The 27,571-nt window shown below is 36.2% G+C and overlaps 7 protein-coding genes and 2 non-coding genes across 10 annotated transcripts; 5 read left to right on the top strand and 4 right to left on the bottom strand.

Moving 5' to 3' along the window:
- Positions 1–193: 193 nt before the first annotated feature.
- On the bottom strand, positions 194–1,891 carry LOC111811266 (putative UDP-glucose glucosyltransferase). Its single transcript, XM_023698034.1, has one exon. It carries the CDS (start codon positions 1,740–1,742, stop codon positions 264–266), a length of 1,479 nt encoding a protein of 492 aa, XP_023553802.1. The 5' UTR covers positions 1,743–1,891; the 3' UTR covers positions 194–263.
- Positions 1,892–4,163: 2,272 nt separating this feature from the next.
- Positions 4,164–4,236, top strand: TRNAA-CGC. The gene has a single exon. It is a non-coding gene; the product is annotated as a tRNA-Ala (tRNA).
- A 1,431-nt stretch (positions 4,237–5,667) lies between these two features.
- Positions 5,668–8,302, top strand: LOC111811267 (gallate 1-beta-glucosyltransferase-like). The gene is made up of 2 exons (XM_023698035.1): positions 5,668–6,942; positions 7,771–8,302. The coding sequence occupies exons 1-2, from the start codon at positions 5,962–5,964 to the stop codon at positions 8,239–8,241; spliced, it is 1,452 nt and encodes a 483-aa protein (XP_023553803.1). The 5' UTR covers positions 5,668–5,961; the 3' UTR covers positions 8,242–8,302.
- Positions 8,303–8,608: 306 nt separating this feature from the next.
- On the bottom strand, positions 8,609–14,553 carry LOC111811278 (triacylglycerol lipase 1). Of its 2 annotated transcripts, none has more exons than XM_023698048.1 (10): positions 14,314–14,553; positions 13,453–13,563; positions 12,770–12,910; positions 12,236–12,346; positions 11,463–11,606; positions 11,337–11,377; positions 11,156–11,232; positions 10,573–10,668; positions 9,091–9,402; positions 8,609–8,954 (listed from the first exon to the last, which is right to left on the bottom strand). In XM_023698048.1, the coding sequence occupies exons 1-10, from the start codon at positions 14,488–14,490 to the stop codon at positions 8,944–8,946; spliced, it is 1,221 nt and encodes a 406-aa protein (XP_023553816.1). In that variant the 5' UTR covers positions 14,491–14,553; the 3' UTR covers positions 8,609–8,943. The 2 variants fall into 2 exon arrangements, with proteins under 2 accessions (XP_023553816.1, XP_023553815.1); XM_023698047.1 differs by having other exon boundaries at positions 8,614–8,928.
- Positions 14,554–15,364: 811 nt separating this feature from the next.
- LOC111811307 (22.0 kDa heat shock protein-like) lies at positions 15,365–17,028 on the bottom strand. Its single transcript, XM_023698088.1, has 2 exons — positions 16,822–17,028; positions 15,365–15,931 (listed from the first exon to the last, which is right to left on the bottom strand). The coding sequence occupies exons 1-2, from the start codon at positions 16,967–16,969 to the stop codon at positions 15,471–15,473; spliced, it is 609 nt and encodes a 202-aa protein (XP_023553856.1). The 5' UTR covers positions 16,970–17,028; the 3' UTR covers positions 15,365–15,470.
- Positions 17,029–19,894: 2,866 nt separating this feature from the next.
- Positions 19,895–20,921, top strand: LOC111811301. Its single transcript, XM_023698078.1, has 2 exons — positions 19,895–20,247; positions 20,426–20,921. The coding sequence occupies exons 1-2, from the start codon at positions 19,902–19,904 to the stop codon at positions 20,755–20,757; spliced, it is 678 nt and encodes a 225-aa protein (XP_023553846.1). The 5' UTR covers positions 19,895–19,901; the 3' UTR covers positions 20,758–20,921.
- Positions 20,922–22,230: 1,309 nt separating this feature from the next.
- LOC111776403 lies at positions 22,231–23,037 on the bottom strand. The gene has a single exon (XM_023655841.1). The coding sequence runs from the start codon at positions 23,035–23,037 to the stop codon at positions 22,231–22,233; it is 807 nt and encodes a 268-aa protein (XP_023511609.1).
- A 972-nt stretch (positions 23,038–24,009) lies between these two features.
- Positions 24,010–24,082, top strand: TRNAE-CUC. Its single transcript has one exon. It is a non-coding gene; the product is annotated as a tRNA-Glu (tRNA).
- A 1,117-nt stretch (positions 24,083–25,199) lies between these two features.
- Positions 25,200–26,763, top strand: LOC111811302. The gene is made up of 2 exons (XM_023698080.1): positions 25,200–25,548; positions 26,432–26,763. The coding sequence occupies exons 1-2, from the start codon at positions 25,200–25,202 to the stop codon at positions 26,761–26,763; spliced, it is 681 nt and encodes a 226-aa protein (XP_023553848.1).
- The last annotated feature ends 808 nt before the right edge of the window (positions 26,764–27,571 follow it).

Below are 27,571 nucleotides of genomic sequence, written 5' to 3'. Positions count from 1 at the left end.
CTTCCCAAACAATTATGTATATAATTATTTTTTATCGCTAATTTTAAACTTAAAAAATTTAAAATATATACTAAATTTGAGTTATATATCTTAATAAAATTTCGAAAAAAAATATATATTTTTGAGATAACCTTTACCTTTATTAAAAACAAAATTTAAATAAATTATCTATAAAAAAAAAGTTTTGCGATAATTATATATTTTTTTTTAATAAACAAATTTATTGTGTGCCAAAAAAATGGCAACTAAAAATAACACACAATTCAAAAGTGAGTACGAACGCAACGACTTGCCTGTGACTTGATAACGTTACCAGATCGCTTCCTGATCTCGCCGACGAGCTCATCGATACGAGTCTCAGAGGAGCCGCCCTCCGCCGCCGCCTTCTCCGCCGCCTTCTTCCACTTTAAGGCGTTTTCCCGAAGCTCCTCCGCCTTAGGCCCAACAATGGCGTCCCTTAAACACTTCTCAAACTCATCTCTCAGAACCAATCTCTTCTCCATCACGCCACGTGTCAGCCGGAGTCCAACCCCAAGCTGTTCCACCAAGAACTTAGCGTTAGTCACCTGATCTCCCCACTGCGGCAGCACCACCATAGGCACGCCGGAGCTCAGAGCTTCCACCGACGAGTTCCATCCACAGTGAGTAACAAAACAAGCAATGGAAGGATGAAATAGAACCCTCTGCTGTGGACTCCATTTCACAATCTTAGCTCTCTCCCCTGCTTTCTCCAAAAACCCATCTGGAAGAACATGCGATTTCAGCCCCAAACAATCTGCCATGTCCTTTGTCAATGGCTTCATTACCCACAAGAATGAAAACCCAGAATTACAGAGCGCGTGAGCCATTTCCTCGACTTGGGTTTGGCTCAAATGAACAATGCTTCCAAACGAGATATAAACAACCGATTTCTCTGGCTTTGAATCGAGCCACTCGAAGCAATCGTCCGCTTTCAAGAAATCGCCGGAGAGAGACCCTTTTTCGTCGGAGAGTTTTAGCGTCTGAAACAGAGGACCAATCGGAATAACAGAGCATATCGTCGAGATATGATCGATGACGTCCTTTTCAAGTTCCTCGAAAGTATCCATCAAAATACAGAATGGGACAGAGACGTTTCGAAATTGCTGCAAAATGGACCGACCAATGGCCTTATACTCGCCATATGGGTGCAAAAAGCTCGGGATTTCATCGTGTTTCAGCAGAGGCAGAGAGGGTATTTCAACATCACAGAATGGATGAGATTCAGAAGGGAAATTCAGGGTTTTACGAGAAAAATGATAATAAATGGAGAAAACAGAGCAAGATTGAACCCAGAGAACAGAACAGGGGATTCCAAACTCATTAGCCACATCGCAAACCCACGGAACAAATGGGTTTCCGATGAGACAAGAAACCGGCCGATTCTCAGCGGCACGGTCATTGAGCGTTCGCGACAGCGCCGCCTTGCCGGTGAGCTCGAGCTGCGGCAGATAAAGGTCCAAGTCTCTGCGTCGGAGGTCATCGTTCTCCCAGCCGTCGTTCCAAAAATGGAAGTCGATGAAACCGGCGCCAAAGGGGTAACGGTGGTCGGCGATACTTCCGGCGTTTCTGAGGCTGTCGCCGAAGTCGAGGGTGGTGGAGATTGTGATGTGAAGGCCTTTGGAAGCGAGTTTCTTGCCGAGGCGGAGCGTGGGGTTCATGTGGCCTTGGCCGGGGAAGGTGACCATGAGGACATTGCAAGGGGGTTGGGTCTCGGCGGGCATTTTCGTGAGCTGAAACAATGGTCAGTAGATGAGGCGAAGAGGAAGGCTGTCAGTGTGGTGTTTTATAAGCCCCCCTTCACCACACTGTTCCATACCTACTCGCTTTCTTCCAAACCCTAACCATTGTATCCGTTTTGTTTAACGTGGGTTTATAAGCGAGCAATACTAGCTCCATTGGTATCAGGCCTTTCGGGGAGTCAAAAGCATAAGCAACTCAAAGTGAACAATATCATATCATTGTAGAGAATCGTCTTCGTCTAACATAATCATTATTTACGAGGCCTAAGACCATGAATTTCAACACTACCAGAGTTATATAGTTCTTATATGGGTCTTAACCCTCGGAATATCAAAATGTGGCATAAAGTTCGAAACCTTTTGGGTAATTCTCGTTTATTTTCTACAAATTGGTTGCATTAAAGTGATGCATGTTAGGGAGTTCTACGTGCATAAAAGTGATAAAATCGGTACGTATGAAATTGATTCATATCATCCTTAAAAGTGATGCACGTTTCCATAGAACAAAAAAGATGTAGACGTGATGTCTACACTCATATAGGAGTGTCTTACATTTACCTGAAAAATAAGAATAACACGTGGTTTGAGTAAATATTCAGTAAGTAACCTCATTATTATGATCGAAAAATACACATACAAATAGTTATGGAGGTCTGTTCTTTCATAAAAACATTTCATAGCCTTGAACTCTACTTTATGGTTCGGGATAAAATTATATATTTATGATTTACACATATACATGTGTAAATTTTTTAAATATTTTTTCTCTAATGGTCTAATATATATAAAAAAAAAAATTAAATTGAACGACAACCAAACCCAAAAATAGAAGGTTGGATTCCGTTGAGTTGTGAAACAATTTCGGGTTACTTGTGTTACCAACTCATTTAGCTCGAAATTTTGAGTTGGTTTAAAAATTTTCAATTCGAGAAAAACTTCATCTATATGGTTTGGGTTTGATAATGAACTTATTTGGATTGAGTTAGTAAACCGGTTTCGTCCACCCGAGTTTATTGTTAATTTTAAACTAACTGGATTTCCACACAAAATATGTGTACTATCATAGCCTAAAGACTCGCTCATCTGTCCGAATTGTCAATCACGATCAACAAAGCACGATTGCACCCAGAGAATAGAACTGGGGTTCCATCACATACCCAAAAAACAAAACAAGACAAGGAAGTTGTTATTTACTAAAGACCAAAAAACATGTGAGATCGCACGGGAGAGGGTTTCTTACAAAGGTAGCTACTAGTGGTGGGCTTAGACTGTTACGAATAATACTAGAGCTAGACACCAGGCACTGTGTCAGCGAGGACGCAGAACTCCAGGGAGAGGGTGGATTGTGAGATCCCACATCAGTTAGAGATGAGAACGAAGCATGATGTAAAAACTTCTCCTTAATAGAAACGTTTTAAATCCAAGGCGAAAGCGGACAATATCTACTAACGATGAACATGAGCTATTACACAACAGTTCTTTCATATTAGTTATGTTAATAGAGACGTATTAGATCACTATCAATAACGTTTAAGTACCCATAGTTCATAAAAATTTCCGGTGTTAAAGTTCAAATGGTATCGTAGAATTTTGAATACGCATGAATAACGTTTAAAGTTGTTTAATATCCGGGATGGAGTAGGTATGAGATATGGCCACAAATGAGCCACATCCCATCGACCACTTTCATCATACATTTCACACTTTTCGTCCTTTCAAGACTCCTTCGTTATTTCACCACCAATCACTTCTCTTTATTCATATATCAAAAGCTCTTTAATTTAACACTATTTTTATATAAATTAATATTAGGAGGACGGAGACATCTCAATCGTCCGATATAAACTTTTTAAAAAATAAATTTTATTTATTTTTAGATGGTTAAAAAAATTGTATAAATGATAATCTAAAGTTACCGTGTTTCACTAATATATTTTTAGATTTTTTTATTTACTTTAATGTTATATTTATATGATGACTAATTATGGTCATAAAATATGAATGTTACAACTTTTAAAATGTCTCCGGAAAGATTAAAGGTTTTATTTTAAGGTTATATCAAGTCATATATAAAAAATGTGGTAAAAAAACCGTATAGTACTTTCTTTTAACTAAAGGTTAAGTTTCTTTGCAATTATATGTAGTTTACGTTGCATGTTTAAAATCATTCAAGCTTGACATGATCGATTTTGTTTGTGAAGTGATTTAAATTTCAAAGAAATTTTACGAGAGTTTTTAGATCTAATTGGCTAAGATTATTATATCAAAAATAAATTTAATATTATTTGAAAACAATATTTCATTGGAAGATTATATTTCTTTTTTAAAAAATTAATAATAATAAGAGGAGAAGTTTTGCTTTGGGAATATTATAAAATGTTTTGTATCATTTGACCAATAATTGGGGGTGTAGCTCATATGGTAGAGCGCTCGCTTCGCATGCGAGAGGCACGGGGTTCAATTCCCCGCACCTCCATTAAAAGATGGGTTAGATTGTGGAATGGTCGTATCAATACCCATCACTAATAGATATTTTCTGCTTTGGCTCGTACCGCCGTCAGCCTTGCACTTGTTAGGTGTTAGGGAGAGTTTCCATGGATTTTAGTAGCAATACCTATCACTAATAGATATTATCTGCTTTGGCTCGTACCGCCAGGTATTATCAATTCATACCTAAATAATTTTCATTTCGAGACATAAATAATAGATTTTGTTTACGTATTTGGTTTGAAAACCAAATTGGGAAAAAGCAAAGCACAAAGAGGACACTAACACGGAGACGTCATTCCTATGTCCAAACATAGACACACCATTTTATCTCCACAACACTTTTGTCTCTATACAAAAACACCTTTTTCGAGGCATTGAGGACTAAAACTTAAATTTATACACTCACTCCGTCAATTCGAGCCGCTCAACCGACATAAAATGATTTCATTATCATTTTAAAGATCAATGACTCAATTCCACTTCTGTAATTGTTGAAGAACACGAAAAATAAAAGAGAGAAGACGTAAGGAGAAATATGTATGGTAACATCGAGATGGTTAACTCCACAGTGGTTAGAAGTTTATATTGATGATTTCAAGTGACCGAGAATCCTTCTCAAACAATCCATTTTAAAAACTAAATATATAAGAATTTATTACTTCACCCATAAGTAAATATCGAACTTCACAACCTAACGTTACTCGTAATTCATTGTCTTGTCTTTAGTTTGGACATTCAAAGTTCTATTGTGAGATCCACGTCGGTTGAAGAGTAGAACGAAGCATTTCTTACAAGAATATAGAAACCTCTCTCTAGTAAATGTGTTTTAAAACCGTGAGACTGATAACAATACGTAACGAGCCAAAACAGATAATATCTACTAGTGGTAGACTTGAGCTGTTACATGATAATCGAAGTGATGATGCTCTTGAGGCCGTAAATTTGCCATTTGTTGGCATCGTATAGAACTTTGGATAAGATTTGACGTTTCCAATATATTTTTACCTTAATCACAAAAGGGTTTGTCTTTCTCTTTGTTCTTTCCATTTCTTTGTTTCTTGCTCTTGTCTTGATGCCTTTGGTTTCCCCGCCATATATATGCATGTATGTATATATATATTTTTAGTATCTACAAAACTCCATTTTTTTCATCAATCTTTATCTGCAATCGAACGCTTTGTTGTAGTTCATTTATTTAAAAAAAAATCAGGAAACGGCATTTCAAAAAAACGACGATTAATCAAAATTCATAGTCTTATCTTCCAAGCTACGTACTCAAATCAACTACGTGAGTGGTAGAGAGAAATTTAGCGATGCCCGTTTGTGTTTTATTTGGGTAACCTTATCATTTTCCCTGATTTGATATAAACATGTGTGATCCGTGCTCATGCATTATTAAGATGTTAACTGAAGATATCAGATGTGTATAGGGACGAAGAGGAAGCTCCCGTGACTTGAAGTGGGCAGATTTGTTCGAAGGGTGGCTAAAGTGTGGCACTTGTTCGAGTAGAAAATTGTTAGATGCCCTCTCGAGTCAGGTTCGCTCGGCAAAGAGTTCGAGAATAGGGTAGGATCCTGCCCTTCAGATGAATGATTTCAAATGTTCGAAAGTAAAAACATGAGAATTTATGTCTAGACAATTTAGGTGTGATTGTTGATTGGCTCTTTCTCGCTATATAAGTGCAATCCATCAATCATACCACCATCCAACATGACTTCCATGGATTCCCTCCCTCATGTCTTTCTCGTCAGCTTCCCCGGCCAAGGCCACATCAACCCCATGCTCCGCCTCGGCAAAAAACTAGCCGCCACCGGCCTTCTCGTCACGTTCTCCACCACCGCCAACGCCGGTCGCAGAATGAAAAACGCCGGCAGCATCTCCGACGACCCAACGCCTCTTGGCAATGGCTTCCTCCGCTTTGAATTCTTCGACGACGGCCTCACCGACACCAGCCCCGCCATCCCCTTCGACCAATACATGCCGCAGCTCCGGCGACTAGGCGAAATTTCACTTCTCCAAATCTTGAAAAACCAAACCAAAGAAAACCGACCGGTCGCCTGCGTTATTGGCAACCCTTTTGTGCCTTGGGTGTGTGACGTGGCCGACCACCTCGGAATCTCCTCCGCCGTCTTATGGGTCCAATCATTGGCTGTCTTATCCATTTATTATCACCATTTTCATGGCTCTGTCCCCTTCCCATCTGAAACCCAACCAAATCTCGACGTTCAGCTGCCTTGTTTGCCACTTTTGAAGTACGATGAAATCCCGAGCTTCTTGCTTCCAAACGACATTTATCATACAATTGGGAAGACTATCTTGGATCAATTTTCGAACCTCTCGAACCCCTTTTGTATATTGATCGACACTTTTGAAGAGCTCGAGGCTGAGATCGTTGAATACATGTCGAAAATTTTTCCCATTAAGACGGTGGGGCCGTTGTTCAAGAATTGTAATGAAATCAAAACTAGTATTTCTGGTGATTGCTTGAGAATTGATGAATGTATGGAGTGGGTCGACTCGAAGCCAAAAGGGTCGGTGGTTTACGTGTCGTTTGGAAGCGTGGTGTATTTGAAACAAGAACAGGTTGATGAGATTGCTTATGGACTCTTGAATTCTGGGTTTTGTTTCTTGTGGGTTTTGAAACCTCCGGCTTCAAATCTCGAGATCAAGCGCCACGTTCTTCCCAAAGAGGTTAGCAAAAAATTTTCACTGTGGTGGGATATTGTCAAACTGTTGAGGATGGTTGGAAGATGAGTCTCACGGTTGGCTAATTAAGGGGTTAAATAAGTAAGGAATACATTTTCATTGGTTTGAAGCTAAGCCAAAAGTAAAGCCATGAAAGTTTATGCTCAAGTGACAATATCATATCATTATGGAAGGTCGTGATTTCTAATATGGTATCAGAGTCATGCTCTTAACTTAGTTATTTCAATAGAATTCTCAAATGTCAAACAGAGAAGTTGGGGCCCTTAAAAGTGTAGTCAAAATTGACGAAGTGTCGAACAAAGGGTGTACTTTGTTCGAGGGCTCAAAGGGTCGTGATTCCTACCATGGTATTAGAGCTATGCCCTTAACTTAATTATGTCAATAGAATTCTCAAATGTTCGAACAAAGAAGTTGGGACCCTTGAAAGTGTAATCAAAACTTACTCGAGTATCGAACAAAGGGTGTACTTTGTTCGAAGGCTCCAGAGAAAGGAGTCGAGCCTCGATTAAAGGGAGGTTGTTCAAGAGCTACATAGGCCTCAGAGGAGACTCTATGATATACTTTGTTTGAGGGGAGAATTGTTAGAGTCCCACCTCGATTAATTAAGAGGTTAGTCATGAGTTTATAAATAAAGAATACATCTCCATTGATACGAGGCATTTTGGAGAAGCCATAAGAGTTTATGCTCAAAGTGGACAATATAATATAATTGCGGAGAGTCGTGATTTCTAACGTCCTAAACCCAACAAAAATTAAACCAATATATTACCATGAATTCAATTTTTATTCATATTGTTTCTTGTTCTATTATAGTTCATGGAAGAGGCCGGCGAGAGAGGGAAGGTGGTTCAATGGAGTCCACAAGAACGAGTACTATCACACCCATCGGTGGCATGTTTCATGACGCATTGCGGATGGAACTCGTCCGTGGAGGCGATAAGCTCCGGCGTGCCGGTGTTGGCATTTCCGCAATGGGGGGATCAGCTCACCAACGCCAAGTTTCTCGTCGATGTGTTCGGCGTCGGTCTCCGCCTGTCTCGTGGAGTCGGAGAAGACAGAGTAATCAAAAGAGATGAGATTGAGAAGTGCCTGAGAGAAGCCATGGTAGGACCCAAGGCGGTGGAGATAAAACAGAAGGCTGTGGAGCGGCAAATGGCGGCGGAGAAGGCGGTGGCTGAAGGTGGGTCCTCCGACAGAAATTTCAAACACTTCATTGATGAGATTAGGAAACGGTCGATTGGTTGTGGTGAGAGATTCCATGTCACTTGTCCCTCTACTACCTAGAAAATTACAAACTTTCAAGCATCATGTTTTTTTGGTTTTTTCTTTTGTTTTTAGTTAAAAAGAATATATATATATATATATATATATATATATATATATATATATATAGTTCAATTATGTTCATAATAACTTATAATTTAAGAGTTTATTCTCAATCTAAACATACATTAGCCAATAAGATGCTTATTTAGATCGTATATCTTTATTTAAAAAAAAAATTGTGGGGACGGCAAGATTTATGTGAGTAAATAAGACGGTACGTTAACACATTTGAGTTTTAATACATATAAAGAAAAACATGTGAATTTGAGTTATAATTTGGAGGAGAAGCATTAACGAAACAGAAGAAACTCAAGAACTAAAAAGATGAACTAAAAAGATAATCTAAGCTAAATGACTTTTCTTGGTTACAAAATATTCGCCTCGCAAGGCAATCCACATTGATGTAATGAAAGTGAGGGACCTATAACAATCATAAAACGTCCTAAATAATCGACCCGTTTGTCAAGTAGAGTTTTTCGAAATCTTCCATCTTTGCCTTCAATGACGTCAGAAAACAATTTGTAAACCTTATTATGGTCATCCCTCATTGGTCCGCGGATTCCATTATCGAGAAGTGTATCCACGGCTCCCCAACAAATTACCTGAATTCAGAAGGATTTTGACCGTCATCTCCATACTCGATCCCTGCATATGGAGGCCTTAGTCGACCACTACCAAAATGAAACTGGCTGATAAAAAGTTCAAGAACTAATACATACATAAACGCAACATTTAACTCCCCATACATCAACACATATTTACAATGAATAACATTAACCAGAACTCATTTTGTATTTTACAAACTACCTGACTTTCCCAAGGATTTCAAGAATTTGATCATAGGATCATACACATCTTCCTTCGCTTTCATGCTCAAAATGAAGTCCACATGGCCATAATTTTCAAGGTAAACCAATTCTGGTACCGACTTCAGCTCCTTGATCGTGTGCTGCAGATCTGTCCAATCGGACAACTCGTCGCTGCCCCCGTACGCCATCCACAGCGGCAAGGACTTAGGAATACGGCTGAGATCAAATGCAGGAGGCTTCCTTTGGCCGTAGACTCTCAGATTCTTTAACAATCCGTAGTCATACCTGGAAAAAGTACCCTTGCGGATCACTGGTAAAAGAAAAGGAAGGCAGTTAAATCAGCTGTATCGAACAGCCTCCCCATTCCCTCCAGGAGGAGAAAAACATTCAATTTCAGTGAGGATATTAGTGATGGTTTAGGATCGGTTTTTCTTTTAAGGAGAAGTTTCTGTTGAGGATTGATCATGAGTTTATAAGTAAGGAATACATCTCCATTGATACGAGACCTATTGAGGAAACCCAAAGCAAAGCCATGAAAAAGCTCTATCATCGTAGAGAGTTGTGATTCCTAACAGTTTTGTTAGTTCGGTAATACGGCAGTTAGAGACAAATAGCACTATCTCCAAATCTTTGAAATAGATGTCAGAATACATTCTTGCTTAATTCTTCTTCTTTCAAATTCTAAAGTATCAACAGATTTAACAACAGAAAAACTGATCCTAAATCATTAGTACTGTTCTCACTTTATTACGATACGACAAAGATGACTCGCGTTAGAAAACAGCTTGGAATAATAACCGAAGTTTGGTGTCACGGTCCAAGCCCACCGCTAATAGATATTGTCCTTGTTGGGCTTTCTCTTTCGAGCTTCCCCTCAAGGTTTTTAAAACACGTATGCTAGGGAGAGGTTTCCACACTCTTATAAAGGGTGTTTCGTTCTCTTCCCCAACCAATGTGGGATCTGACATTTGGTCATGTTGTTTGCACCCAGCAAACGTGAAAGGAAATAAGAAGATTTTAAAACATCAAGCAGAAATTGGAGCTTTGATTTAAAGGAACAGGGGAAGGTGGAAAGGGAAGGTACTAGAAATTCAATCAAGGATGGGAGGATCCTCGGGCTTTTATAAGGGGATGATGGTTCTGGAATTTCTTGAGCAGCTGGAGGGGTAGCTTGAATCAGAGACAAAGTTGATGAAAACTGGAAAGCGAGGGATTTATTGGAGATGAAAAGTCGCTCAGGAAAGAGATTAAAGAGCATATGGAAATCCCTTTATGGAGTAGTCTCACGGGAACACTAAAAGTAACTTCCCTAGAGAAGTCTCACAAAGTTTCACAATCAAATGTTTAAGGATTTATATTAGACTTCACAAGGGAACACTAAAAGTAACATCCCAACAGATATGCAAGTGAAAAACTTATAGATTCATCGAAATCATAGTATAATAGAACATGAAGCTAAAGAGGATACTGCAGAGCGTACTTTGGAAAAGATGGTGCAAGTTTTTTGCTGATGATGGATGTGGTTCGTATTCGAAAAATAAGTCGAACCGTGAGCCATTAAGGCAACAATTTTCACCTGCCACATTATAAGAAGGCCTTGTTAGGAAATTTAACGTCTGCAATTGAATAGATTGAACATTCAAACTTGATACTTTCCTACAAAGAACAAAGCAACATTTTGTAGTCTTTCCAATCAAAAACTCATTATCGAGTAGTTGTAACCAAATTGTTTCGACTACAAGAAGAAACATGACAATCCTGACATCAATAATTATTGAATCATGAAATTTTTTTAAGTCCCATAATTGAAATTTTCCCATCCAAGGGCATTTAGATTCTGAAAAAGCTGTATATAAAGTTAAGTTCAACAAAATGGATGAAAATGCAGATATGCATGAGAGTAAAAAATGGAAGCTTAGCTAGTAGGTAGTCCATTTCTTGAATTGCTAGACAATTAACTAAATAATTAAAAAGTAGCAAGAATTTCCTATCTGGATTGGAAGCCAAACAGAAGGAAAATAAGAAAAGAGAAAGAAACATGATGCGCTTTGCATTTAGAGAACCTGTTATTGAACTTAGAACATTGATGCAGTTAACGAGCCGATCACAAAGATCATCTAAAAGGACTGTTCCCCAATCGCTGAAGTAGGGTACAAAAGATAGACATTAGTGTCATGAATTATACTGAAGCTAAAAATGCAACCAATTACAGAATCAAAATAGGACATAGCATAGGATGACAACCTTTTAAAGTTGAGTTCATGAAATCCCGCGGCAAGAATTATCTGCCGAGAAAAATATAGGAACAAGCTTATTACTAGTAATAATACATTTAACAATGCTAATTACACAATAACAAGCCAGGAATACCGTATCGAGATGTGTGTCAACCATTAGACGTACTAATGGAGCAGTGATATGCTCCAAGTACGATATGGGACTTAAAAGAGCAGCTGCTTCAACTTTCTTGGCTATGTCTGGCTGGGTAAGAGCAGCAAAAGACATAATTGTTCCCTGCGAAAAAAGACAAAAGATGACACATGTAACGGCCCAGATCCACCGGCAGATATTGTCCTCTTTGGGCTTTCCCTTTCGGGCTTCCCCTCAAGGCTTTAAAACACGTCTGCTAGGAGAAGGTTTCCACACCTTTATAAATGGTGGTTTGTTCTCCTCCCCAACCAATGTGGGACATCACAATCCACCCCCCTTCGGGGCCCAGCATCCTCGCTGGCACTCTTCCCTTCCTCCCATTAATGTGGGACCGCCCCCAAATCCACCCTCCTTTGGGGCCCAGCGTCCTTGCTGGCACACCGTCTCGTGTCTACCCCTCTTCGGGGAACAATGAGAAGGCTAGCACATCGTCCGGTGTCTGGCTCTGATACTATTTATAACGGCCCAGATCCACCGCTAGCAGATATTGTCCTCTTTGGGCTTTCCCTTTCGGGCTTCCCCTCAAGGCTTTAAAACGCGTCTGCTAGGGGAAAGTTTCCACACCTTTATAAGCTCTCATGGCTTTGCTTTGGGCTTCCCCAAAAGGCCTCATACCAATGAAAACGTATTCCTTACTTATAAACTCTAGCCCAACTTGGGATCCCTCACAACAATCCTCAACAAAGAATCTTATAAAAGAGGGTATATGAGACCTGTGAGTGCCCAACAACATAAATTTTCCTCTTTGTCAATGAATTTATGTAGTCAATCATGCCTGCAAGATCATACAAAGCCAAGTCTTCCCAACTCCAATCCCAAAACTCCTACAATCAGAATATGCTAGAGTCAAAGACATAACCAGAAACTAAACATATTCAACTTATGTTACATTACTGTCAATATAGTGCAGAGATTCGACACAAAATAGGCTTTAGCAAATGAACACAGTTGGCATGAAACAAATGGTTCTTAAATATAATCTGTCATGTAACTGCAAAACTCCGAAAAAACTCACTCAAATTTGTTTGAACCTCCAAAATTAACTGTATGATACTCTCCACCTCAACACATTGATCAGCGCGTTGAGCATGGATGAGCAGCAGCATGTTTGTATGTTATATAACTTTCTAGATACATCCAATATACACATAACACAATGAAGAAATTGTCTATTAATATGTTCTTACTCTGCATTTAATTAGCATCTTACCCACCTTAGGCATATTATAATAAAGAAATATAAGTACCTTCTCATCCTCTGATACGGATGTATGCCCATGACTCCACCGAGTTCCACGCACATTTCCTATCCACACATCAAATCCATTATCTGCAAGGATAAATCCTAAAGATTCTCTAGCAGAATTCAAAAACCATGCATCGCCACCCTGCACGAGCACCAGTTCAGGCAATGAAAGAAATAAAAAGCTAGTAGTTGAAACTCCTATCTGTAAGAATGATCCCAGTCTACAGATTATTCAAAATTCACAATCCATGTTTCAAAATGCTTTGAAATGTGCAGCAAACAGAAAAAATAGAATACCAAGGGGAAGGAGGAAGAAGAAANAGAAAGACAGAAGTATAAGATACTTTCTTGGCTAAAAATTTTCCAGGAGCCTTTATGTCATTCATCTTACAATACCATTCCTTAAGCGAACTCAAAGGCATGTTTGAACAATTGGACTGTAGAAGTTTAAGGTTAATACTGACCTAAAAGAAAACCATAATTACTTTTTCTTGAAAACTAATCATTTTACTGGAATTTGTAGAAATGATGCAGTTGAAAATTTCAAAGAAACGAGATAAGTCTCAATAGTATAATAAAAATATCAGGCAACCTTGAAAACTTTCTAACTATCGCTGATAGGGTTGAACCATAAAGAGTAAAGTAATTTTACAAATACAGTTGCAAAACTGTAGGAAGACTCACCATGAACAGTCCATGGAGTAGCAAAATTGGAGGGCCCTTTTGCTTTTCCAATTCTCCATCGCGTGAAGATACTCGTTGAAGACCCAATAAAAATCCATCCTTCGTTTGTATCTAAGAAATTTATAACAAAATCACGTCCGTCAGTAATGCACAAACGTAATCAAGTGCGCCCCTAAAACCACAATTCATCATCCCAGTCTGCAATAATGAATAGCATTCCTCAGAATTCAAGAGAGTGATAAAAAGAAGATACTATTTAAAAGTGCATACGTATACGCAACGAACACGACTCTCCACAATGGTATGATATTTCCACTTTGAGCATAAGCTCCCATGGTTTTGCTTTGGGCTTCCCCAAAAGGCCTCATACCAATGGAGATAGTATTCCTTGGTTATAAACTCAGGGTCGTTCCCTAAATTAGTTGTGGGACTTTCATCATCCAACATACGCTACAAATGCTTGAGCCTCTGAATAGCTAATGAAAATTCGATAAAATCAAGCCAATACGGTCATTTTCCTTCGCGTATTATCTCTGTACTCATACTTTCCATCATGAACACAATGAACAATACAAACGCATCGGACTATCCAGAAACTCGACAGAAACAAATCAAACCAGGACGGACATCGAATCTAAGAATTAAATGAAAAATCATTCCATCATTCTCACCTCAGGAGAGAGAGGAAAAAAAAAACTCTCAAACAAGAAGCGTTAGAGCCAATTAGTTGACTAAATCCACTCCAGTTTCTCCAGTCAAAACAGAGCAATGAACACTAACATCCACAAACAATTCCTAATCCACTACTTCCACTAATCAATCAACCAAAAAATCAGAACCGATATGAGAGAAGCACAGTACCTGATGCTCCGCGCAAGGATAGCCAACAGGTTGAACAAGTTGAGAGCACAAGGACTTCTGGTCAGACAGAGCGCGAGGGAGAATCGAGTACTCAAGGGAACGATAAGAGGAATCATCGGCAGAATGGAGAGCGAAGAAGCAAAGAAGAAATACCATAGCCATCAATGGCTTCGCCATCTTCAGGAACAAGATTGACCATCAAAGTAACAGCGAGACAAATTAGACGCGAATTTGTAAGACTGGCCGTCCATTCAACCCATCGAATCCGTTGGTGGTTTCACCCACGCGCTCACGCGCAACTGAAAGCGCGTGTAGCTTATTCCTTGCTTGAGAAGGGCAGGATTTTCATTTGGAAAAAACGTGTTTCTTAATCAAAAATCGATTTAGGAATTAAAAAAAAAAACATCACGACAAAAAAAGTCAAATTATCCATTAATGGAACAAATTTTAGGAGGAACATAAATTATTATTTGAGCCATAAATTGATATTTTTTTGGGAAATAATAATTTAATAATTTTATTTGAGTTATTTTAAGCCAATTTTAGATCAAATAATAATTTTATTTAGATAATTTAAAGCCAATTTTAAATTAAATAATAATCTTATTGGATAATATCAAGCCAATTTTAAACAAAATAATAATGTTATTTGGCGCTATATATATATATATAATTTATTATTATTATTCTTATAATAAAAAGATATTAATTTTATTAAATTACGTGTATATATATATAGGATCATTTTGAACCCGCTTGGATCACATCTAAATATCGAAGCAGGACGAAGAGTAATGACACGAAATGCACGACGTAACGAAAAATATGGGTACGTATATTTCAGACAAACCCGTTACACTAAGACCCACAGAAACACGTATGGATTCAGGGAAAGAATCCCCAAATATTAGGTAGCCATTGTTAAAGATTATTAAAGTACGATAAAAACACATTAATTTAATTAAATTTAATGAGGTGATTTTAACCCCATTTTAAATAAAATAATAATTTTATTTTTAAATAAAAAAATTATAAGTGAAAATAGCTATAATTTTTTATTAAATTATATATATATTCCAAAATTTATTATTCTCATAGAAATTACATCCAAAGCATAAACCTATTAAATAAGATCCTTCAAAATCCGTGTCATTATTTTAGACGTCAGCTCTGGAAGGCTTCAGATCCTCGCCGCCGGACATGCTCCCTTCCTCGATCTTCACCACCTTCGCCTCCTTCTTCTCCTCCGGCAGCTTCGGCACCGTCACCTTCAGCACCCCGTTCTCCAAGTGGGCTTTGATCCCTTCCATGTTGGCGTTCCCCGGCAGCCTGAACTGCCTCCAGAACCTCCCCGATGAACTCCTCTCCGCCCGGTGCCATCTCTCCCCTTCCACTTCGCTCTCTCCCTTCATCTCTCCGCTGATTCTCAGCACGCTTTTCTCCTCCACCTCGATCTTTAAATCCTCCTTCTTCACGCCGGGAATGTCCATCCATATCATGTGCTCCCCGCTTGTCTCCTTCCAGTCTGTGCGGGCTATTGACACTGTGTCCACCGCTGACCTTGGAACGCCTAGGGGACTCTGCTCTAGGATTCTGAATGGATCCTCCGAGAACCCGCCTGTGCGGAATAATAAAGATTAAGGTAAATCCATGAGAGTTTAGATTCAAAACATTAAACTGGTAACATGATATGATATGATATTGGAGCCATGCCAACCAGCCATCGAACAAAATGGTGCAATATTAACGAACAATTTTTGTATAGAGCTCCAGAAAAAAAAAAAAAAAAAAAAAAAAANAAGAGGCTATTTAAGAAGGTAGTGACAGAAATTCCTTGACACTAAATCGAAGAACAGATTATTCCAGCTCGATACCGTCAAGAACTCTTAACTATTGAATGGAACCAATTTCCGTCGAGCAATCCCGCTTTTTCGATCCAAAAAATGCATTATTAGAACTGGGTTGCCACTAAAAAAAAAAGATAGGTACCCGCTTTCTCGATCGGAAAAAAAATAGGTACCCGCTTTCTCGATCGGAAAAATGCAAAATGCATTATTGGAACAGGTTACCACTATAAAATAGGTACCCGCTTTCTCGATCCAAAAAATGCAAAATGCATTATTAGAACTAGTTACCGCTATAAAATAGGTACCCGTTTTCTCGATCCAAAAAGAAAACTGGTATTATTAAAAAAAGTATCTCGATAGTACATAATAATTAGTCAAATCATAATTAATCAAGATGAGACGAATCAACCCCTTATGCGTTGAAGATCTTACCATTATTCGAGAAAGATTGAGGTGAATCCTATAATTTGAAGGCTTCATAGGCCTCAAGAAAACACTAAGTGTACTTATGAGAAGAAGACGGTTAAAAATTGTCGAGAATGAGTCCTACGTTAGCTAATAAATGAGGTGATTATGAGTTTATAAACAAATGAGCAGGAAGCCAAATAAACAATATCATACTATTATAGAACGTCGTGATTCCTGACGTATTCAACTTTACCTTGCATGATGGCTGGTTGCATGATGTCCCAGACGGAGCGGTAGGGCATGAGAGCGTGGGCGGCATGTTGGTGGGTGACAAACAGCAACACTGCGAGTGGAAGAAACGTGCAAACCATGGTTCGTGGTAGCCCCATACTCATCGCCATCTTCTCAAATACAAAGAACAGAAAGCTTCGTTGATTGCAGTTTGGATGGTGGGATTGTGGGTGGAGGAGGCTTTTATAGGACGCCCACGGCGATGTATGAGGCGCCATTTGTGGATAAACTGTTCGCTTCTGACTGCTTCCACACCCATCTACATGTCTCTAGACCAAACCACCGCTCTCTAGAACTTCGCAGAATGCTCTCACGACACGACACGTGGCCTACGTTAATTTAACTTTTATAAAGAATAAATTAACCAAAAATACTCTTTAAAAAAATTTAAAAATATTCTTAAACTAAAAATAATTCTAAAATATCTTTTTTTTATTATTATTATTTTATAAATAATGGGTTTTACAAATTTTTATAAACTTTTTTCATAAATGTTAAAATGGTGTTAGTGGTATGATAAATGATTTTCGTCTATATATTGACGGTAGGAATTTTTGTAAATTTTTTTTTATTTATGATGAGTATCTAAGAGTTATATTCCGCATTTAAGAGATAAGCATGAGACTTGGNGAGGGTTAATATTAAGTTTAAAATTTAAGAGTTTTAATATTAACCTAATATTTAAAAGAATAACTATCAATTTTTTTAATTATTATCTTAACTATTTCATATAAATTTTATTATTAACTTAATTGTTTATCACTAATATTTACCTAATTATTTTAAATCATTAAATTAAATTACTTAATTTTCAATATTACTTTTTATTAATGTTTTGATGGATAATTATATTTTTATCAATTAAGTTATATGGCAATATATGAAATAATACTCATTTTAATTTATTGTAAATTCAAATATAATATTTAATTCGGAAATATTAATTATTTTTCATATTACAATATCCACATTCGATATTAACTTTTATGTTAAAATGACTAACATAAAAAAATTAAAATTGAGTTTTTCCTAAATTGAATAGAAATATCTCTATTTTCTTAAATAATTTAAAGTTTAAATAATTATAAATATTATTAATGCTTTGAATAAAAATTACTAAATAGTCTAAATTATCTCACTTATTCATTATTATATTTTTTTTAAAGTAAAAATTATAATAATATTAATTATTTTATTATTTTATTCAACTGTAAAATACAATAATTACCATTCTCACTATTGAAATTAAGTTAATATTAATTATTTAAATATTTTCAAAATCATAATCTATTAATTAGTTTCATTAGTCCAAGAGTTCGACTCAAGTCGAAGTTCAATCTCTACTCAAATTAGAAACTCAAATCGTTTATTTAATTGATTGAATATAAAATATCATTTTAAAGATCAACGGAATCCACGAACCAATTCATTTAAAGAATATTTGAATCGAGTCGGCCAAGTAAACTTATTGAACGGATCCAATTTAAGTTCATGTCACATTTAGTTTATATTATTAATTTAAAAGAACAATTTTTTAATTTTTTATTTTAAAAAATATATATTATTTTTGGATGGTATTATCAAATTTAAATATTGAATATTAAAATATTAATTTACCAAGAGTGTGTTGTTTTGTTTATTTTTATTTAAAAAAAAACAATATTATTTCAATATGAAAAGTTGCTAAAAGATTATTTGAGGAGTAGAAAAAACGGTTGAGATTTTGCAGACCAAATAGATTAAAACTTACGGTAAGTTTCGTAGTTGACTCAGTCAACAGTCAACTAGTCAACCTTTACGTAAAAATATTTATTTAAAAAATATATTAATAAAAATTTGGAAAATAACAAATAATTTTTAAACAAAATACTCATTCGTTTAATAATTAATGACAATATATTAATAAAATTCTTAGCAAATTTTTAATTTATGGATATTTTTTAATTAAAAAAAAATATTTATTAAAAAGTTCCTCACATTAATGAAATGGTCGGCAGAGACTTTTCAAACCAGATATGTTTGGTCTGCAATCAATACCAGGTTGACGATTGACTTACAGTCAACGATAAGGTCTTTTTTTTTTTTTGTTCTTTCTTATTATTATTATTTTTATTTATGAAATTTCTCGGTAAATTTAATAAAGATATAATGTGCTTATAAATTATAAATACAACCATTAATACCTACCAATAAATAAAATATAAACTAATTAAATATTTAGAATAAAATAAAATATACTATAAATCAAATTGTAAAAGAAAAAATATTAAAATATATTTTATAACTAATATATTCTCCAAATATTATATCTCAAACATTACCATAAAATAAAAATATTTTACGATAAATTGTTACATACTAAAATCTAACAATTAAATTATTATATACTTAAAAACATAAATATTAGATTATTACGAAATAAAGTTTAGAGATTAAATTAATAGATAAAATATTTTTTTAATCTATTATTTTAAATTAGAGATTATAATTTTGTAACCCTAGCTCATTCTTATTTTGACCCACTTGGGCGACTAGCTGGTGAACGGCTATTTCAGACAATAGTTTATTATTGGGTTCGAAAGTATGATCAGCCATATTCGGATTTAGACACGACAGAGACTGTTAAAGATATTTAGTAATAAATTACTATTTACCATATATATGATATTTGATATTTTATTAGACAAATATCTAGATATTTGCCTTATTACTGTAATTTCGGTTTATTACTGTTTACATATGGTTGTAATTTATCATTTAGGTGGGTGAATTAAGCCAACATTCTCATAGACTCCTGCAAACCGTCCATCAGATGGATGGTGCAAAGGACAGGAATTTAAAACACATTGATTCCACTCATTTTCGTCCTTTGCTTCACGGCTTACTGCTCGGTGTGTTAATACTCCGTGTTCATACTCGATCTAAATAAAAAGAAATAAAAATTTATGAAATTTCTAGGAAATGAGTTTGACAAGACAATTCTTCCATCTTCCTTTATTTAAAGCAACGAAGCTCACCACCTCAGCCTCACAAGCAACAATTATGGCTTCCAACAACATAATATTCTTCTTCCTCTCTCTCCTCCTCCTACAGGCGGTTTCCGCCGTTGATTACACAGTCACCAGCAACGCCGGTGGCACTCCCGGCGGCGACCGCTTCGACACCCAAATTGGAGCGGATTACTGCCGTCAAACACTGATAGAAGCCAGTGGTTTTATCTGGAGCATTTTCCGTCAAAACACAGACGCCGACCGGAAAAATGTGCGGAGTGTCAGCCTGTTGATCGACCGAGATTACGACGGAGTGGCGTTTGCTAGCAACAACCGAATTCACGTTAGTGCTAATTACATCGCCGGCATCACCGGGGACGTGAAGAGGGAGGTAACAGGTATAAAACTACCGTTAATTGAACTCATACCGAGCACGAAAATTCATTTCTTAAGAATGAGAAATAAAAATGAGATTGAATTTTCAATTTTTATTAATTTTTACAATAAAAAATTTATATATAATTTATTTCGTAACTAACTTTATATCTTAAATCAAATTCCTTGATATTATTTCAGGAGTGTTGTACCATGAAATGGTACATGTCTGGCAATGGGATGGAAACGGGGCGGCGCCCGGGTGGCTGATTGAAGGGTTTGCCGATTACATACGACTGAAGGCGGGGTACATTCCGGGGCACTGGGTTCAGCCCGGAGGCGGGAGAAGTTGGGAGGAAGGGTACGACAAGACGGCGAGATTTCTGGACTATTTGGAGACGCGGCGGAGCGGGTTCGTGTCGGAGCTGAATCGGATGCTCAGAAATGGGTACTCTCCGGATTACTTTGTGCAGTTGCAGGGGAAGCCGGTGGCTCAGCTGTGGGCGGAGTACAAGGCGGCGTTTGGGAATTGAAGGATGTGGTGTTTGAGTATCAGAAATAAAGGGAAAGTTTTTAAATTGGAGTAAAAATAAATGGGTTTGTTGCCCTTGTGTGCTTTTAAATTAAGGTAGTTTGTGTAATTTTTATTCCTAAAATGATAACGACTCTAAATTTTTACTTATTCATAGTCACTACCAATGTCTCATGTTTTGCTAAAATGAGAAATTTAACTCTTACTTAGAGTCGCTACTGACGTCTCATGTTAGGCTAACCTAAGACTAGAAATCTAAATATGCATCTATCTTATGTACGTGTCGTGGTCTCTACTTGCGATGTCGTCGTCATCTATACATGGACGCCTTGCCTTTACCTGAATAATGATGTGGCACACAGCTTGAGTGTTTCGAAGAATACTCTGTAAGTGACCCCACTATAGGGGTCATGCTAAATGCAATCACATGCAATCATGCTCTAGGGACCTATCTCTATCTCATCTCATACTAGCGGTAGCCTCCAGTTTCGGACTATTATGGATGTGTAGTACTTTCCTACCCACGATCCACATGTGCAAGTGTGAATCTCCAGGAGGCTCGCACACCCCCTGGACTCTCTCTGTCAAGCTAGCTGTCTGTAGCGACGTCCAGAGGTCAGCGGAACCCTTGATGTCAAGCTCCCCATGATCATCGTGCTCATCATACTGTGAGCGTCCGCAGTTGTCATCTCTAGGAGAAGTATTCATATGCTTGTGTACGTACAACATGCATGAAGTCCCTCTAATTCCCATCTTAACATCTTTTCTGACACAACTCTCTAGTCTTTATCTCTTTGTTACATTAAGTAACACAAAGTCGTTGAATATTTATATTAATATCATATTCATGCTCTTAAGGTTGTGTCTTAGATCGATCTATCGACATGATGCAATATGACACTCATCATTATATAACATGCTTAATATGGAAAACATCAATATATTAAAATAAAAGTCATGCAATCATCATATTCTTCACAATGTCATTAAGTGCATCAAACATATCATGTACGTCATACATCAAAATATATAAATTACGTACATTATCATGCATCACAACTCAAACATCATAACTCATACATCATCATACTCGTAAATATAACTGTAACACATATAATTTCTAGTCTATCTTATAGTTAGACCACTTACTTGGTTGCCCTTGATCGAAGTATTCCCTAATTTTCCTTTATACTTGTCGAGTATGTTAAGCTCACGATGTCATTGAAAAAGTATAACAATGACAATATTATTATTATTATTATTATTATTTGATATAAGTTCTTAAGAAAGAAAATGTTCAAATGTGCTTGAAAAAGTCAACATGTTCAAAGGTGCTTGAAAAGGTCAACATGTTTTTTTTTTCTTCCATAAGCTCCGACAACACAATTAAAACAAATAAAACTTAAAATTTAAAATATTGAAGAAAATTACAACGACGTGCAAAAAATATTTAATTTTATTTAATCATTTGTAATTAATATTTAATTATTTTGCCGTACTCCGCCTTGTACTCCGCCCAAAGCTCGTCGGCCGTCGCGGCCATCAGCTCCACAAAGTAATCTTCGCTGTAACCATTTCTCATTTTCCGGTTAAGCTCCGCCACGAACCCACTTCCCAACCCCTCCAAATACTCCAGAAACCTCGCCGTCACCCCTCCGCCGCCCTCATCCCACCTCTCACCATCTCCGGCCGCCGCCCACTCTCCTGGGACAAACCCGGATTTCAGCCTCACGAATTCCGCCACCCCTTCGATGAGCCCGGCCGGCGCCTCACCGTTTCCAGTCCACTGCCACACTTTAGTCAGCTCCTGGTATAAAATTCCGGCGAATTCGTTCCTCAGGTCGCCGGGATATTCAGCGATGTAGTTTGCGGCGATGAATATGTCGGTGCCGGAAGTGTAGGAAACGATGTCGTATTCGGCGTCGATGACGAGGCGGATTTTGTGGACGGTCTTTATGTCGGCGTCGGCGTCGGCGTCTTGCTGTTGGAATGTTTTCAATATGAAATCGGTGGCAATTTTTAGAGTGTTCTCTGCTTTGGAAATTCCGATTTCCTGGTCGAAACGAGTGCCGCCGGCGGTGTTTCCGGCGGCGTTGGTGACGGAGAAGTCGACGGAGTTTGTGGGTTTTATGGAGGATAGAGTTATAAGGAAAGCTAGGAAGATTAGATTGGGGCAAGCCATGGAATTTGGTTTGTGAATGATTTTCTCTTCGGAGAAGACGATGTTGTTTATATGGGGAAACCTGCGACGGGCAAATTGGTCATTGGACAAATGGTCCATTTTAAATGATTAGATTTATTTGAGCGAGCTAACCCTTTCTCGTGATCCTTATTCACTAGGTCTGTAACTGCCCAGACCCACCGCTATCAGATATTGTCCTATTTGGACTTTCCCAAGAAGGGTTTCCACACCCTTATAAAGAGCGTTTCGTTCTCCTCCCCTACCAATGTGAGATATCACAATCCACTCTCTTCAGGGCCTAGCGTCCTCGCTGGCACTCGTCCCTTTCTCCAATCGATGTGGGATCACCACCCCCTTCGGGAGCCAGCATCCTTAATGGCACACTGTCTCATGTCTACCCCTTTGGAGAACAATCTCCTCGCTGGCACATTGTCCGGTGTCTAGCTCCGATATCATTTGTAACGGCCCAGACCCACCGCTAGTCGATATTGTCCTCTTTGGGGTTTTTCTTTCGTACTTCCCCTCAAAGCTTTAAAACGCGTTTGATACGGAAAGGTTTCCACACCCTTATAAAGGGTGTTTCGTTCTCCTCCCCAACCAATGTGAGATATCACAAGGTCACTATCGTAACTATATCATCTGATAGTGACTTTGAAAATTACACTCTTTTTAATGATCGTACGCTGTGGGGACAACTTGAGGTTGCTAGATGGCCTCTACTGATGATCTTACCTCGAGAAGCATGGTCCATACATGTGTTTTATTAGTTGAAAGATGATAGATCGGAGTGGCACATATCCTATGAGTCTACGAGGCCCTACAAACTACCAAATCGATGCACTAAGTGTTAAGTTCGGGCCATGAGTTTATATGACTATCAAACTACTAGCTATTGTAGGCTACCAAAGAGCCAATAAAATGACTCATATTTGGCTGTGGGTAAGTCAATATGAACTTGGGGTTTATGGATAAGAATTAGAGAAAAAAAAGATAAATTAGTTAGAATATCTTGAAAAACTCCAATAACAATAAATGTAAATAATTAATTATTTGATACGAATGAATAACAAATCCGTTGTAGTCTAGTTGGTCAGGATATTCGGCTCTCACCCGAAAGACCCGGGTTCAAGTCCCGGCAACGGAAATTCTTTTTGGGTTTTTTTGGGTTTTTTTTTTTTTTTTTTTTTTTTTTNAAATAACGATTGGTTTAAAGGTAAATTTTTGCATTGATATGCTTTGAAAATTGTTTTCAAATGCTATGATAGGAATATTACAAATATTAAAAATAATATTTTCTATATTTAAATATATTATTTGACTAAAATTCTCGCAAAATCCCTATAAGACCCTTTGTTGAACCAAAATGCATCCCACACAGTATCTACCCGAGAATTATCTCTAAATTCTTCATTCTCCAATCCCTTGAAGATTTTCTTTCGAAAGACTTCTACCCGTCTTAACTTTGTATTTGAGTCATAGTAATTATTTAGAAAATTTTAATTTAAACCATAAAGTAATTATTTAGAAAATATGATTATATTGACACCGATAATTAAAATATTTATACCAATTTGATTTTTTTTAATTTTTTTCTTGAAGATGGAAAATTCAAATGTTAATTACTTTATTTTTAAATTATTCTTTTGGTTTGGACATTTCGTATTGGGTCATTTTTCAACGTTCAAAGATATATAAAAAAATATTGTAACCATTTTATTTTATTTTATTATATAAAATGAGATGAGCGGAAAAGACAACAAAGAAAGCCAAAGAAATAAGACAAAAAGGTACGTTACAATAACTAAAATTTAAAAACAAATTACTGTTGAGCTATGCTCGTATTAAGGTTATATTTATTATTTATTTACTACTCTAATTTTCAATTTATTTAGTAATATAATTTTCAAAAATTATAAATATTTTGTATTAATATTTGTGATTATAAAAATTAAATTGATTTTTTTTTTTTTTTTTTGGTGGATCTGTGCTGCTTCTCCTCCTTTNACTTGTTTATTAATATTATAAAAAAATATATTTTTGACTAATTCTTTTCCAACAGTTTGATTTCCATATCTAATATTTAAAGACGTTTTATTTAAAAATTTTGATAATATTTTTTTTAATTACTTTTCCAAATCCACGTAAGCAAAAAAGTCTTTTATTCCACGTCAGCGTTTTTAGTGGGCCATGGCAAGACAAGTCAACAGCTGATCATTCTTATTTAAACCAGCCAAGCTGCTAGCTAAGCTTCATAAACAACCATGGCTTCCAACAAGATCATCTTCTTCCTTTTATCCTCTCTCTTTCTCTTTCAGGCTGTTTCTGCCGTTGAGTACACCGTCACGAACGATGCGATCGGAACCCCTGGCGGTATCTGTTTTGACAACGAAATCGGAGCGGATTACAGCCGGCAGATATTGGCAGCTGCCACTAATTTGATTTGGAACATTTTCCGACAAAGCTCCGATGATGATCGGAAGAATGTGCAGAAGGTCAGCCTGTTCATCGATAGAGACTATGATGGAGTGGCGTTTGCTAGCAACGACGAGATTCATGTCGGTGCTGACTATATTGCTAACTATGACGGGGACTTGAAGAAGGAAATAACAGGTATTAATATATTTTAATTTTATATCTAATAAATTTATTTCATAATTTTTGGATTTTTTTCTTAAAAATGTAAAATTAAACCTTTAGAATTTTTAAATATTGAGAGTTTTAAGAATTTATTAAACATAAAATATAAATTTAAGGATTTTGACAAAAATATCCCTAAATTTTAGATTTTGGCTAATTTTTAAAATTTTTGATAATAATTTTAAATTAAAAATAAAAAATAAAAAACATCCTTACATTTTCAAAAATTAAAAATATTATAGGTTAGTTTTAGATAAAATTAATTAATATTTTATTTAAAAATACACTTATTCTAAAGTCTAAAAAATATCCATTATAAAATAAAAATTTATTATACCTTTAAATTTTTTAAAAATTTTAAAAAACACATTTTTAACTTTTAAAAAATATTTAAAGATAATTTATGAAAATAGATTTCAAAAGTACTCGTAAATTAAAAAAAAAAAACATTAATATATTTAGAAAAAGGTTTAAATAATTTTTAAAATTGAAAAAAAAAATGATCTATGAAATGTAAATAATAGTTTATGTGCATCTATAAAGTGTAAAGAGATATTTTTATCCACAGTAAAAATTAAAAATTTTAAATAAATGACTGAGAAGATAAATATTACTTTTGAGAGTCAAATATATTTTTTATTTTTTAATAAAAAAATATAACAGGTATTAATCAAACTTTTAAAAATAAAAAATACTTTTAAAATATTTATAAAAATTAAAGATATTTTTGAAGCAAATAATAACTATTTCCATCCCAAATTAATAATAATAATAATAATAATAAATAAATAAATAAATAAATAAACAAATATATATATATATATATATATATATATTTTTTTTTTTTTGAGGACAGGAGTGCTATACCACGAAATGACCCATATTTGGCAATGGAACGGGAACCCAAGTGCACCGGGCGGGCTGATCGAAGGGATCGCGGACTACGTACGGCTGAAGTCGGGGTATATTCCGGGGCACTGGGTGGGGCCGGGCGGCGGGAGTAGGTGGGACCAAGGCTACGACGTGACGGCCAGATTTTTGGACTATTTAGAGGGGTTGAGAAGTGGGTTCGTTGCAGAGCTGAACCGGAGGCTCAAAAATGGCTACTCCGCCGATTACTTCCTGCAGTTGCTCGGAAAGCCGGTGGATCAGCTCTGGGCAGATTACAAGGCCGCGTTCGGAAATTAGAACTTTTTTTTTTTTTTAATTAATTAATCAATTATTGCTTATTTAACATATTCCATATTATGTATGCAACACTTTTATAATAAAATAATTCAGAAGGCTAATTGGGTAATTTTATAATTAATTTAATATTATATCACATGCGCGCACGAATATTATATATTATATATATTAGAGAGGTACATTCAACACGACAATTTGGACCAACTCAACTAAAATTATAGGGATTGGGTTGTATTAATTTTGATGAACCCGAGTTGATTCGGTTCGATTTCGAGTCCATAGAATAAAAATTTCGAGTTGACCCGAACTGAACAAAAATTTATACATATATTAAGAAGTTAAGCGTATTCCAATGTCTGGTAGAGTGATAATGTGGCTTTACTATAACTATTTGTACTGAATTTGACTCAGCCGAATATACATTTTTCAATATTTTTAGAGTAATTAATTGTAAAAAATGCTGATATTTAGTTGTTCTTATGTTAGTATGTTACAATTTTCGCCGGTTGTTATCGATGAAAAATGATTATAGATTAATTTGTATTTGTAAACTTTTAATATTTTTATCTGATTGAGAATTTTGCATAAATAAATTTTTTTTAAAATTAATTTTTATAATAACCCTACAACTCAACTTGTGGGTGGGTTAAAAAAATCCTTCAACTCAACTCGATCACGTGCACGCTAATAAATATTAAAAATGATTTTACAAAAAATAATAATAATAAAAAAAATCCAATTATCTTGTTTGTATTTCCACGTGTCATATAAATATCGACGTTCAATTTGCCGCCTCATTTTAAACGCT

This window comes from Cucurbita pepo, chromosome LG15, assembly GCF_002806865.2.
Source record: "Cucurbita pepo subsp. pepo cultivar mu-cu-16 chromosome LG15, ASM280686v2, whole genome shotgun sequence".
NCBI lineage: Eukaryota > Viridiplantae > Streptophyta > Magnoliopsida > Cucurbitales > Cucurbitaceae > Cucurbita > Cucurbita pepo.
The sequence above is the reverse complement of the archived record's forward strand: the minus strand, read 5'-3'. Positions and strand labels throughout refer to the sequence as shown.